The 14,326-nt window shown below is 49.1% G+C and overlaps 1 protein-coding gene across 1 annotated transcript; it reads right to left on the bottom strand.

The window, feature by feature from the left end:
- Nucleotides 1-8,429: 8,429 nt before the first annotated feature.
- LOC140125996 (E3 ubiquitin/ISG15 ligase TRIM25-like) lies at nt 8,430-10,939 on the bottom strand. Its single transcript, XM_072145036.1, has one exon. It carries the CDS (start codon nt 10,751-10,753, stop codon nt 8,960-8,962), a length of 1,794 nt encoding a protein of 597 aa, XP_072001137.1. The 5' UTR covers nt 10,754-10,939; the 3' UTR covers nt 8,430-8,959.
- Between the last annotated feature and the right edge of the window lie 3,387 nt (nt 10,940-14,326).

Here is a 14,326-nt window from a genome sequence, read left to right as displayed (position 1 = left end):
TGGCTTGTATCAATGGATGTCGAATCATTGTATACCAACATAATCCATCAGGTAGGACTGGCAGCCATTGATTATTTCTTACAGGGGGTTGATGGGGTAATGTTGGACATAATACATTTCTACTGCAACTACTTGACTTTATTTTGAAGCACAACTTTCTTGTGCTCGACCAAGTCTGATACAGCGATGGGTGCACGCCGTGCTCCTTCCTACGCAAACCTTTTTTTGGGGTGGTGGGAGGAGACCAGCGTGTAGCCATCAAATAGTTTCAAGACACATGTCTTGAGCTGGCATCGTTTCATTGAAGACATTTTGTTTTTTTGGAAGGGATAATTTGAAGACTTACAGACGTTTGTGGGAGACCTAAATCGCAATCCATGGCAGATTAAGCTTACACCAGTGATTTCAATAAAGACGGTTGACTTCTTGGATCTTCGAATATCCTTCTGCAATGGCAAGATTAGCACATCTCTTTTCCGCAAAGAAACTGCCACAAATAGCCTCTTGCTCTACTCAAGCTTCCATCCTAAACATATGAAAGATGTCTTCGGATCTGATCAAGAACATTAATGGGCACATTTACTAAGATATTCGGGGAATGCACTGAAAGTGTGTTTCCCGACTATAATGCTGCCTGATTCACTGTGTCACACGCAATGATAAATGTGGGGCACGTGGCGTGAGTAAAGAGTGCAAAGCGATGCAAATTGCCCAGCTGGTATCTATCAGAGGGAATCATGGCTGAGCGTCCCGAGCACCAGCACCAGATGCTCCCAGTGGCACTTTTATGGCAGTGCGCAGTGCTCCGGCAGCATTTTCCCCAGGAGTATGATGTTGCGCTCCGCAGAATGGAGGAGATAGAAGCGGCAGATCAACCAGCCCCCCAACCATCTGCTGGTCCTGAGGATCCCCCACCAACTGCTGCCGGGGATGTGGATATTGGGGGCTCGGGTGCCGATGAAGAGGAGGGCATTGGGCCTCCAAAAAAGGCGCGTTTCACTGAACGGGAGACCGAAATATTGGTGTTCCAGGTTTTTGAAAACAACCACCTTCTGTTTGGGAAGATGGCCAATTCGATTCCCCTGTCATCAAAAAGATTTGCCAGGGGATCATGGAGCACATTAATGCACAAGTTAAAATTACCCATTGTTTTTGCTCACTATGATTGGAAATATGGAATATGAGTGGCCTTTTTACGACTGCAGGAGGAGGCTGAAGAGCAAGCTGGCGAAGCACAAAGAGTCAGCTAGGAAGACGGGTGGTGGCCTTGGTGTGGCTCTGCGGATGTCGTGGGTGGAGCAGAAGATAAACCATAAGATCCAAACTGACCAAATCTTACTTGTCAAAAATGCTTGAAGCTTGAAGATGGCTGCACTGAGCTAGCCAAAACGTTGCAATGTATTTTCCACTTGTGATTAAACACTGAACACTACGGGGTGCTGCTCTTCCTCCTGCAATTTTTGGATACCCTTGGGGGTTTTGAGTTGAACCTCGGGATCCTGCACCCACATTGGATTACAATCCTATTGCTCTCACTGTGCCGCCTGTACTTGTTTGCCGATTTTAGGAATAAAAGATGTGGAAAATGTAATATCTCTAAATGAACTAATAATAATATTACGATGCTGTTGCGGTCGGCTGTATTCATGACAACAATGAGTCGGAGTATCGTGGTACAGGGATCCGTTATGTAAGATGGTGAAGGGAAAATGGACTACTACTTCATATTGGAAAAACTATTCGCCGTAACTTCTAATCCCTTCACATAGATCGGTATTATGCTGAACGAGGAGGGACAACCTTTCGACAAGCGAGATGGCCCCATCCTCAGGGTAAACCCACATAAAAAATAAAAATTTTGCATGAACGTTGAAGAAAATGTTGGTGAAAAGACAAAGAACAATGTAAAGACAAGATTAGGCAAAGGTTAGTCACACTTTACAATTAAAAGTTATAACGATCAAAATATGGGGTCCCTCTAGAGAATCCCCTCGAGGTGGTCGTTCCTCGAGATGGAGGCAATGTCGGGAAGAGAAAAAGGGGAGACAAAACAAGCGCTCTCCTAGTGTAGTAAGTATGGTGCCATAAAAGGTGCTAGAAACAAAGTTAGTGCGCTCACCTTATAGCGCTTAGTTAGAGCGCTCTATGTAAATTTGTCCTTAGTGGCTGCAAGCTCCTCCTTCCTCGCGGCCGTCTGTTCCAATCGCTCAGAGGACGCTGTATTGATGCAACGTAGGAGCCCAAGAGTGTGTGGAAGAAATGGGTGCCGGCGCTCGTGGATGGACCACTCCAGGAATAATCCCTTTTAAAAACGTATTTTATTCAATGTGCAACGCGTTTCGGCCCGGGAATTGGGCCTTCGTCAGGCTTTTATGCCTGACACCCGATTTCTTCCACACACTCTTGGGCCTGACACCCATTTCTTCCACACACTCTTGGGCTCCCACGTTGCATCAATTAAAAGTTATGTAAATAAATGGAAAAAAAAAAGAAAATTGTCAAAAATATTTTTCAAAAATATTTTTAAAAACAGGCCCAGGAAATACAAGACATTGGATTGTATTTACCCCAAATTGGGATTGGAAAGATTTTCAAATTCTAAGTTAAAATGCCTCAGAAAGTAACATACCTTCAAATATGACAGTATGAGCATTAAAAATTTACGGCTGAGGAGAAGGCAGAGGAGGCGGCAGAGGAGGCGGCAGAGGAGGCGGCAGAGGAGGTGGCAGAGGAGGTGGCAGAGGAGGTGGCAGAGGACGAGGCAGAGGAGGTGGCAGAGGAGGAGGCAGAGGAGGAGGCAGAGGAGGTGGCAGAGGAGGAGGCAGAGGAGGAGGCAGAGGAGGTGGCAGAGGACGTGGCAGAGGAGGTGGCAGAGGACGTGGCAGAGGAGGTGGCAGAGGAGGTGGCAGAGGACGTGGCAGAGGACGTGGCAGTGGACGTGGCAGAGGGCGTGGCAGAGGAGGCGGCTGAGGAGGCGGCAGAGGTGAGCAAGATTACTTTGAAAAAATTATAATTTTCAAAGCAGGCCGGGTCGTTTGAATATTTCACCTAGGAATAATGGAATAGCATAGCGGTTCTATTTTTAATTGTTTTTACGGAAATGGTTCCATGATTAAGAGCGACAGTATGGGGCATCCATATTGCGCTGCTATGATTGCAATTTCAGGTCTCCAGCATGGCGGCGACAGACGCGCCGAGTTCCACTATGTATGTGGTGAAACACCTGAAAATTCTGCCTGACACAGCTCGTTTGATAAGGGGACCATGTATGGAGGCAGTGAACTAGTAGTAGATTAAAGGTGCTGCAGTTAAAACTATGTTAGTTGGATCTTGGGATGGAGCTGGCGCTCCGCTGCCAGGCGAGCTTTCGCCAATCCAAGCCCCTGTCTCTAGGCTACTCCCCAAACAGCACTTCTAAGAACCTTTTGTATAAGATCAAGTGTAGTAGCGTTCTTATAAGTTTGGGTTATGGCGGGTGAGGGGAATGTAAACAGATGCGCAAGAAGCGCTGAAATAATATCGGTAAATGATAAAAGTTTGCCAGTATATTTTGTGGATTACACAGCAGGGTGGCGACAAAGTTAACAAGTTTGATGTGGAATCCATGAAAACAACCCAAAATTCTGCCTGACACAGTTCGTTTGATAAGGAGACCATGTATGGAGGCAGCTATATGGACGACTTTTGGAGGCAGCTATGGCGATGACGTGGGGAGGTAGCAATGGAGACAACGTGTGGACCCAGCTAAAAAGACGACATGTGGAGGCTGCTATGGAGACAATTTAATTTGGATAGTGCCTGTATGTGGCAGTCCAAAAAAGTTTTCAAACCAGAGGAGCAGGTAGGTGGTCCTCCAGAAAAATTAAATAGATTGAGTGCCTGTGGCACTCCCAAAAATTGCTTAAAACAGAGGACAGGGTAGGTGGCCCTCCAGAAAAATTAAATACATAGAGTACTATAGCTAGAGCCAGTTGGCCCTGGCAAAAAATAGCCAGTTTCCTCTGCTTTAGTGTACAAAGAGGAGGAGAAATAGGACAATGAGGAGGAGGAGGAGTGGATCAATTATTCAGGTTGAGCTTCCTTCACCTGGTGGAGATTGGAAATTATGAGAAATCCAGGCTTTATTCATCTTGATAAGCGTCAGCCTGTCAGCGCTGTCAGTCGACAGGCGTGTACGCTTATCGGTGATGATGCCACCAGCTGCACTGAAAACCCGCTCGGACAAAACCCGCTCGGCAGGGCAGGCAAGAACCTCCAAGTCGTACAGCGCCAGTTCGTGCCACATGTCCAGCTTTGAAACCCAGTAGTTGTAGGGAGCTGTGTGATCATTTAGGACGATGGTATGGTCAGCTACGTACTCTCTCACCATCTTTCTGTAAAGATCAGCCCTACTCTGCCGAGACTGGGGACAGGTGACAGTGTCTTGCTGGGGTGACATAAAACTGGCAAAGGCCTTGTAAAGCGTACCCCTGCCAGTGCTGGACAAGCTGCCTGCTCGCCTACTCTCCCTCGCTACTTGTCCCGCAGAACTACGCACTCTGCCGCTAGCGCTGTCAGAAGGGAAATACTGTTTCAGCTTGTGAACCAGGGCCTGCTGGTATTCATGCATTCTCACACTCCTTTCCTCTCCAGGGATGAGAGTGGAGAGATTTTGCTTGTATCGTGGGTCCAGGAGAGTGAATACCCAGTAATCGGTGCTGGAATAAATTCTTTGAACGTGAGGGTCACGGGATAGGCAGCCTAGCATGAAATCTGCCATATGCGCCAGAGTACCAACGCGCAAGAATTCACTCCCCTCACTGGCCTGACTGCCCATTTCCTCCTCCTCCAACTCCTCTTCTTCTGCCCATACACGCTGAACAGTGAAGGACTCAACAATGCTCCCCTCTTCTGTCTCACCAACATTCTCCTCCTCTTCCTCCTCATCCTCCTCCACCTCCTCCGATATGCGCTGAGAAACAGACCTAAGGGTGCTTTGGCTATCAACAAGGGAATCTTCTTCCCCCGTCTCTTGTGACGAGCGCAAAGCTTCCGACTTCATGCTGACCAGAGAGTTTTTCAACAGGCCAAGCAGTGGGATGATGAGGCTGATGATGGCGGCATCGCCACTGACCATCTGTGTTGACTCCTCGAAGTTACTCAGCACCTGACAGATATCAGACATCCACGTCCACTCCTCATTGTAGACTTGATGAAGCTGACTGACCTGACTACCAGTTCTGGTGGAAGTTGACATCTGGCAGTCTACAATCGCTCTGCGCTGCTGGTAAACTCTGGATAACGTGGTTAATGTTGAATTCCACCTCGTGGGCACGTCGCACAACAGTCGGTGAGCGGGCAGTTGGAGGCGGCGCTGCGCTGCCCTGAGAGTGGCAGCATTTGTGCTGGACTTCCTGAAATGCGCACAGATGCGGCGCACCTTCGTGAGCAAATCAGACAGATTGGGGTATGTCTTGAGGAAACGCTGAACTATGAGATTTAACACATGGGCCAGGCATGGCACATGTGTCAGTCTGCCGAGTTGCAGAGCTGCCACCAGGTTACGGCCGTTGTCACACACAACCATGCCTGGCTTCAGGTTCAGTGTTGCCAGCCACAGATCGGTCTGCGCCGTGATGCCCTGTAATAGCTCTTGGGCGGTGTGCCTTTTATCGCCTAGGCTCAGCAGTTTGAGCACCGCCTGCTGTCGCTTAGCGACGGCACTGCTGCTGTGCTTAGAGCTACCGACTGATGGCGCCATGCCCACGGATGGTAATTCGGAGGAGGTGGTGGAACAGGGGTGGGAGGAGGAGGCATAGTAGGCCTTTGAGACCTGGACCGAGGTAGGCCCCGCAATCCTCGGCGTCGGCAGTATATGACCAGCCCCAGGGTCAGACTCGGTCCCAGCCTCCACCAAGTTAACCCAATGTGCCGTCAGCGATATATAGTGGCCCTGCCCGGCAGCACTCGTCCACGTGTCCGTGGTCAGGTGGATCTTGTCAGAAACGGCGTTGGTCAGGGCACGGATGATGTTCTCTGACACGTGCTTGTGCATGGCTGGGACGGCACATCGGGAAAAGTAGTGGCGGCTGGGGACCGAATACCGAGGGGCGGCCGCCGCCATGAGGTTTCGAAAGGCCTCGGTCTCTACCAGCCTATAGGGCAGCATCTCCAGGCTAAGCAACTTGGAGATGTGAACGTTGAGAGCTTGGGCGTGTGGGTGGGTTGCGCTATACTTCCTTTTGCGCTCCAGCGTCTGGGGTATGGAGAGCTGAACACTGGTGGATGCTGTGGAGGATCGTGGAGGCGAAGATGGGGTTTTCGCACGGGAGGTGTTTGGGCCGGGGTCCTGGGCAGGGGGCTGACTAGCAGATGACACAGGGGAAGGAGCAGTGATGTGCCCGGACGGAGGTGAACGGGCTTGGTGCCATTGAGTGGGGTGTTTAGCATTCATATGCCTGCGCATACTGGTGGTAGTTAAGCTAGTAGTGGTGGAACCCCTGCTGATCCTGGTTTGGCACAGGTTGCACACCACAGTCCGCCGGTCATCCGGTGTTTCTTTAAAGAACCTCCAGACTTCTGAAAATCTAGCCCTCGCCACGAGAGCTTGACTACGGGAAACATTTGGTGCTGATGCACCAGCACTGGTCCTGCCTCTCCGTCTGGCCCCACCACTGTCTCTTCCAACCTGTTCTGCTATAGGACTCGCCTCCGTCTCAGAAGCACTGTGTTCACCCGGCCTATCAACCCAGCTTGGGTCTGTCACCTCATCATCCTCCGATCCCTCAGTCTGCTCCCCCCTCGGACTTCCTGCCCTGACAACAACTTCACCACTGTCTGACAACCGTGTCTCCTCATCGTCCGACACCTCTTTACACACTTCTTCCACTACGTCAATAATGTCATCATCACCCACAGACTGCGACCGGTGGAAAACCTGGGCATCGGAAAATAGCTCAGCAGCAACCGGACAAGTGGTTTGTGACTGTGGGAAGGGTCCAGAAAAGTATGCCGGGTCAAATGCCAAATTTTGCTGGGAGGGGGCAGACTGGGGGGAAGGAGGCTGAGGTGGAGGAGCTGGAGGAGTGCTGATTTCGGTGACATGGGTGGACTGCGTGGAAGACTGACTGGTGGACAAATGGCTAGAAGCATTGTCCGCAATCCACGACATCACCTCTTCGCACTGTTCTGGCCTCAACAGTGCTCTACCACGAGTCCCAGTAACTTGAGACATGATGAATCTAGGGAATGTAGCTCTGCGGCGTTCCCCTGCTCCCCCATCAGCAGGTGGTGTCTCACCCCGCCCAGGACCACGGCCTCTGACCCCTGCAGTAGTTGGATGCCCACGTCCACGCCCTCGTCCTCTACCCCTAGCCCTCGGGTTAAACATTTTCCAAATTAAAGTGTAAACTTTAAATTTTTTTTTTTTGTGTTTATTTTTTATTTATTTATTTTTTTAAACAAAACGATGCTATCCTATTGCTATGGCTAGTTTCTAACCTACACTGACAGCACACAACTGGATTTTGTGCTGTGCCTGATGACTTTGAGTTATAAAAAGAAATAAAGGTAAAAAAAAATAAATCAGCAGACTCTGCCTAATTCAAATCAAACCCCTAATAAATTGTCCCACTTCGGTGTTTAAGGTGGATATGTGTGTCACTAAGAGCTAAACACAACGGTCGCAGGTTTCCCAGCAAATTCCTCACAATATGGTACTAGCTGCACTACTAATGCCAGCAAGCCCAGCCACAAGCAAACCAAAAAAAAAGTAAAATAAAACGTTATTGTAGCCCTAAGCCCTAAGTTCTTGTTGAATCACTCCTGCCTAACACTATTCTAATTGAACAGCCTAACGCTTTCCCTGACCAGCAGCAGCTCTCTCCCTAGCGGCATCCAGACAGAGAATGATCCGAGCAGCGCGGGCAGCGGCTAGTCTATCCCAGGGTCACCTGATCTGGCCAGCCAACCACTGCTATCGACGTGTAAGGGTACCACGTCATGCTGGGTGGAGTGCAGAGTCTCCTGGCTTGTGATTGGCTCTGTTTCTGGCCGCCAAAATTCACAACGGCGGGAGATGCCATTTTCTCGAGTGGGCAAAGTATTCGTCCGAGCAACGAGCAGTTTCGAGTACGCTAATGCTCGAACGAGCATCAAGCTCGGACGAGTATGTTCGCTCATCTCTAGTTACAACCAACTATCCCAACATAAATTTTTAAAAATTGTAAAATTGGCATATATAGGGGCTGGCGAGAGGATTATGGTGGGGGGCATATTTGGTGGGGGTCTTTTTGGGGGTGACAGGTCCTCTTTAATACAAACATAACTACACATAAGAGATGTATAACATGTATAACATCTACTGTATAATGTGTTGTGTTCTCAGCCTCTCCAACTGCTCTAGAGGTAGGACACTCACCAGCACTGGAGGATCTCCAATCCTTTACTTCTCCAAGAACACAGTAATCATCACATGTCTTCCATAAATGCACCAACCAAATCCATCTGAAAAGAATCTTTTCATTTTTCCATAAATATTTTTGGGAAGGGGCTATAAATTTCAGAACCAACTAGCCGTGAGGTGTCGTATAGAACGGTGCACCCCTATAGGACTTATCGGGGCATTCATCAATGGTGTGAAGGGTTGACTTATGTGATATTAGACAACTCTTTTCATTGAAATGGCTGGAGAGTGTAGACCACGTAGTAATAGGCAAAGAAAATGGTTCAAAACAAAAATAGGAGAATTTATTTTTTCATTAAAAAAAGGTGCAGAAGCCCCCCATAAGACCACCCCACCGATACTGAGACTGGGTAGGCAAGATCGCCATGGTAGAATTCCCTAGAACTACATCATAGTTGTGGTCCCTTTACTTTTATGATCGGTGATGGTCCCAGAGGTGGAAACAAATATTTTTACCTAAATCTTAACCAATAAGATATCTCACCCTCTGATGTCACCCGTCTCTACGTATTTCTTCTAGGATGATGATCTCCCTGATCTTCTGCTCCCCCTTGATATATTCAAAGCGCCATCATACACACATAACACAGCATGAAGGGGCCCGGTGAAGGTGGTGGTGAAGGTGTGTAAGTGTCTGATGGGGTCACACAGCTCATAGAAGGACAATTTTCCCGCCTCATAATCCAGACAGATCCGGATTCCATCACTGGAGATCTGGTGAGGTAATTGTATGGCTTCACTAACATGTATCACTGAATTCTGATTATTATACACCCCCCCTCCACATAAACCCCAGGACTTGCTATTGTACCCAATGAGTGACTGATCTCTCCTCCGGTCTATACTGGGGTAACACATCCCCACTATCCACAATCCCAATCTACTGACTTCCACATCCCAGTAATGTCGTCCTGAGGTAAATCTGCTGCTGCTCATCACCTGATTGTAATACTGGAATCTCTCTGATGTTTCTGCATGGTTTTGTGTTTTTCTTGTCCAGGTTGCGGTTTTCAGGTCGTCTGATATATGGATACAATTATTCGCTGTATTTATATCCAGTAATATGTCTGCCGGACCTTCCCCATATGTGTCTCCATCTCTAGAAGTCATTACCTCCTTCCCAACATCCTCAGTCCTGACTATTACATGATCTACCCCACATTCTGCACCAGACATGGGTAAATCTAGAGGTGCAGGTATGGGGGGTTGTGGCCTTATGTCTTCTGGTTTTGCAGGTGAGATGGTTTGTAGATATGCCGTTAGATCAGAGATACCTTCATCTAACATCCCTGTAATTACATCCACATCTACATCATGGGTCATATCATGTCCCCCTGTGTCCTCATCACCTCCATCATGTCCCCCTGTGTCCCCATCACCTCCCCACTCCTCGGGATCACAGAAGTCACCGGTGTCTGGTTCCTGTAACACAGTCAGTGGATCAGTCATGTTACACAGCTCCTCAATGTCCTTCATCTTCCTGGACAGCTCGTCCTTCTTTATCTCCTGTTTATGGACTAGAGTACACAGTGATAATAACACCTCCATCTCCTGCCTGGCGATCTCCGTCAGGACCCTCTTCTCCAGGTCTTCCAGGCGTCTCCTGATGTCTACAAAGAAGGCCTTGACTCTCTTGCCTTCTCCAGATGCTTTTTCTTGACATCTTCTTTTAAACTCATCCAGATCCTGGACTTTTTCCTCAGTCTTCTCTCTCTTTGTGGTCAGTTTCTGGAGAACATCTCTTAGTTTCTTCTTCTTCTTCTCAGAGGCCTCATCCAGCATCTCCACCCGGTGACCTCTATGTTCTCCATCCAGTCTGCAGGTCACACAGATACATGTAGTGTCCTCCGTGCAGTAATATTCCAGGATCTTCTTATGGACAGGACATTTCCGGTTCTCCAGGGAAGTGCTGGGATCAGTCAGGACGTGTTCTGGTCCCTTGCTGTGGACTCTCAGATGATCATCACACAGAGAAGCCTCACAGTGTAGACAGGACTTCACCGCAGGTACAGGAGAGTGAATGCAGTAAGTGCAGCAGATCCCGGTGACCTCCTCCTGATGATGTGGTAGAATAGATAAGAAATCCTTTACTATGTTGCACAGAGTTATGTTCCTCTGCAGTCCTGGACGCCTGAGAAACTCTGTTCTACATTCAGGACAGGAATAACCTCCAGCCCCGTGCTGTGTATTCAGGACCTGATCAATACAGACCCGGCAGAAGTTGTGTCCACATCTCAGGGTTACAGGATCCGTGTACAGGCTCAGACAGATGGAACATTCCAGCTCTTTTTGTAGAGTAGCAGACGCCATCGCTGAGAGAAAGCAGAAAACGAAACCAAACTCCTCTGCTGGGTGGGGTCTGCGTTTACCAGTGAGGACGTTGCTGAACCTTTCCCTGGAGAGTTATCAATCACCTCACATGTAACGAGTGGACACGGCTCGTCTATTATATGTCACCGGGTCACCTGACATGGAGACAGAGGGGTGTGGCTGCTTTCAAACACAGCATGTATGGACCTATCCGAGTAGTCCCGCCCCAGTGAACACTCTGATTGGTCCATCAATGCAGCACAGTACCAATCACAGCATACTAAGGGAAAAATGCAGAAATGACTCTTCTACTGCTCTTCAATGACTTCAAGCTGCATTCAGTATTGGAGATGGGCTCAGTTACAGCCTGGCAAACTCTCATCATCATATAGCGCACACAGATTATGCAGCGCTACACGGAGCTCGCCAAATCCCTCATCGTCCTCTGTCATCCTTTATCATGCTATGTGATACTTCATTGTCCTCTGTCATCCCTCATCATCCTCTGTGATACTTCATCATCCTCTGTCATCCTTTATGATCCTCTGTGATACTTCATCGTCCTCTGTGATACTTCATTGTCCTCTGTGATCCCCCTCATTATCCAAAGTGATTATTACCTCAGAAAGTGTGTTTTCACATGTGGCGTTTGCTTTGTATTTACAATCCAGGGAGCAGGGATTGTGATGGAGCGCATCGCTAAGGAGGGCTCCGCTTGGCTGGACACCCTCATAAAGCACTGCGCATCAGGTCCGTCCAGGGACCGCACCGCCACCTGCCTCTACCATCCAGGTACCGGCCGTGTGCAGCACCCCGGAGACCCTCCGACTCGCCACCGCTCAATCCACTCGCTCCTCAGCGATCTCCCTGCACCTGATCCGGAGAAGGGGAGTGAAGAAAGAGGACGGCCCGTGCGCCGCATTCGAGCGCCAGACCGCCTCAGCCCGGGATCCCAAGCGAACAGCAGGAGACAGGGAGCGATGGGGAAGAAGAAGCCCTCACCTCCAGCCGAGGTTCCTCCACTCCCCACAGAAGATGTGATCAGCATGGCCCAAATCTCCTAATGGGGGTAAGCAGCACAGTCACGTGCTCATGTCCCCCACCTTCTCTTCAGGCAACAGATGTCTGGATCCGGCTGATACTGGCGCAGCGGTCATGACGTCCCTTTCCTAGGTCTTCCGCAGGGCCAGCTCAGCAGTCTACCTCTGTCGTACATAAACCGACAGGCCCACCACATTTTATTAGTTACTAATCCCCCTAAGAAAGACTTGCAGGTTTTCCTTCAGGATTTAAACGGGTCCGGTATCCTTCAGGAGGTTCGCAGTTGTTCTTGTGCAGGGAGCGGGACCACTGTTTTGCCAGGCCAGATGCAGGAACCCCTCTCATGTGAGGTGGCAGCTGAGGGGTTAACGCGGGCACCGTAGCGACCCACGCAGAGGCTTCAAGATGGCGGGTCCCTCGAGTGGCGGTCTGCTTCTTAGGGTGATTGGCTAGCTCTAGGGTCACAGTGGCTAGCAGGTTAATCCCACCAATCTCTGCAGTCTGCTGGCTGATGTGGGGCTCACTGTAGCGTCGGAAGGGGGTGTGGATTGATGTAAACCCCGGGGCAAACACCCGGCTTATAATCTCCTGGTTTGTAGGTGGTGAATCGGGGTGCCCTTGATGGTAAACTAAGAACTAGGAGGCAGGAGTGATGATCCAACAGGCCCAGCTCACGGCTCAGTTTACTTCAATGCTTACAAATGTCCATATAATGAAAGCAGATTTACGCTTGTTCCAATACAGTTCTGTATCTTTAAGATCCAAACCCCAAAACTGTCAGTTTGCTGCACTCCTCTATTCCTGTGGCAGTGCTCTCTATCTCCTCTGGACCCTTATGTCTGGGCCTGAGCTCCTCTATTCCTGTGGCAGTGCTCTCTATCTCCTCTGGACCCTTATGTCTGGGCCTGAGCTCCTCTATTCCTGTGGCAGTGCTCTCTATCTCCTCTGGACCCTTATGTCTGGGCCTGAGCTCCTCTATTCCTGTGGCAGTGCTCTCTATCTCCTCTGGACCCTTATATCTGGGCCTAAGCTCCTCTGGCTTCTCTCTGGTCTCCTTGTTGTAGGCCGTGGCCTGTATACTGGGACATTCATCCAGCGGCTCCTGGTGACAGTGTGACTTGGGGGACCTTAGTCTCTCACCTTGGTGATGGGGTGATATTTCTCCCTCTCTCTGAGCTGTATATGATGGTATTTTGCCTGTGGTCAGGCTCAAGCTGCTGTGTCAGGCTGACACTCTCCTCAGCACACACTCACTGTCTGAGGACACACTCACTGAGCACATGTCTGTGGGGTGGTCCCTTCCTTATATACTCTGCTCTGACACTCAAAATATTAGGTAACTACTACATATACAGGTTCTACCTCCCAACCTAGCAGGGCTTGAACCTTAAAGTGGTACAACCAATTTACATAGCATACATGGATAATGCAATGGGAACAGTGTTATCACATTATACACAGTGCACTTCAGTACAAAACATTAACCCTTTCACTGACGTGGAGGGGCCCAAAGGTGTACTTTGGGACACTACACTTGTTCACATCATCCTTGGCCTGCTGCGGTTTTACTGCCATTTGGCACAATAACTGGTGCAGGGTGGACTGGCCAATGTTATGGTTAAGGCAGGGCCTGAATAACAATCTTACCCTCACACACCTTGGTGGTAGCTATTGAAATCTGGGGAACAGCCTTGGCCAATAACAGAATCCGAGTTTGGTCAGAAGACTTGGGCCTAGTTCATGTAATTAGCAGCATCTCTTCAACTTCCTGCCCAGTACTCACATTGCTCCGGCACTTAGATCTACTCTGCGTACAATCTCACGTCTGGCTTAGAGGTAGGCATGTCCCTGAATTCACGAACGACTCGGCTAAAGCCCCGTCTCGTTCACAATTTCAGAAATTCAGAGAACTTCACTGGCCTTTTTCGGTGCGCTCAACGTCAGAGAATTAGTGTTTCTAAACCAGGTGGTTTATTACATTCAGATGTTCATCAGATTCTGATGAACATTTCTCAGTTTCTTCTTCTTCTTCTCAGAGGCCTCATTCACCACCTAAACCGCGTTTTAATTTATAGCAGTTATTTCACCCCTTCCCGTTTAGGTTTGCTATTATCTGATGTTTTGTTTTTTCAAGGCATTATACCCATGTCTGGATAGTGGGTCACTCCTTTATCCACTGCGGCACAGCGGAGAGCAGCAACTAGCCCATGTGGTCTAAATTTAGGGCTTAAGGAGGCTAGGGTGGCGTCCGTGGCATGCGGTAGACTCAAGTACTCGCTGAGATAGTTCAGATCAGCAGGAGCTTTCAAGAGAACCTGGTCATCCTTGTCCATGCAGGTGGCAATGACCTGGCTTGAGTTAAATTGGGTGAGCTATCAGCCCTTGAGAAAAAGGACTTTGCCCGTCCTTTTTTAGGTCCGGTGTGGTTGGAAATCATCCCACGTTGCCACTGGAAGGGTGCCAGGGACCATGAAGCGATTGACAGGGCTTGAAAGATCCTAAACATCAGGATCTCAAAACACAAGGCTGATA

Source organism: Engystomops pustulosus, chromosome 4 (genome assembly GCF_040894005.1).
Source record: "Engystomops pustulosus chromosome 4, aEngPut4.maternal, whole genome shotgun sequence".
Classification (NCBI taxonomy): domain Eukaryota; kingdom Metazoa; phylum Chordata; class Amphibia; order Anura; family Leptodactylidae; genus Engystomops; species Engystomops pustulosus.
This window is presented reverse-complemented; position numbering and strand designations above follow the sequence as displayed.

Excerpts from the sequence above, each read along its gene's own strand:
- LOC140125996 (XM_072145036.1), bottom strand. The coding sequence starts at position 10,753 with ATGGCGTCTGCTACTCTACAAAAAGAGCTGGAATGTTCCATCTGTCTG.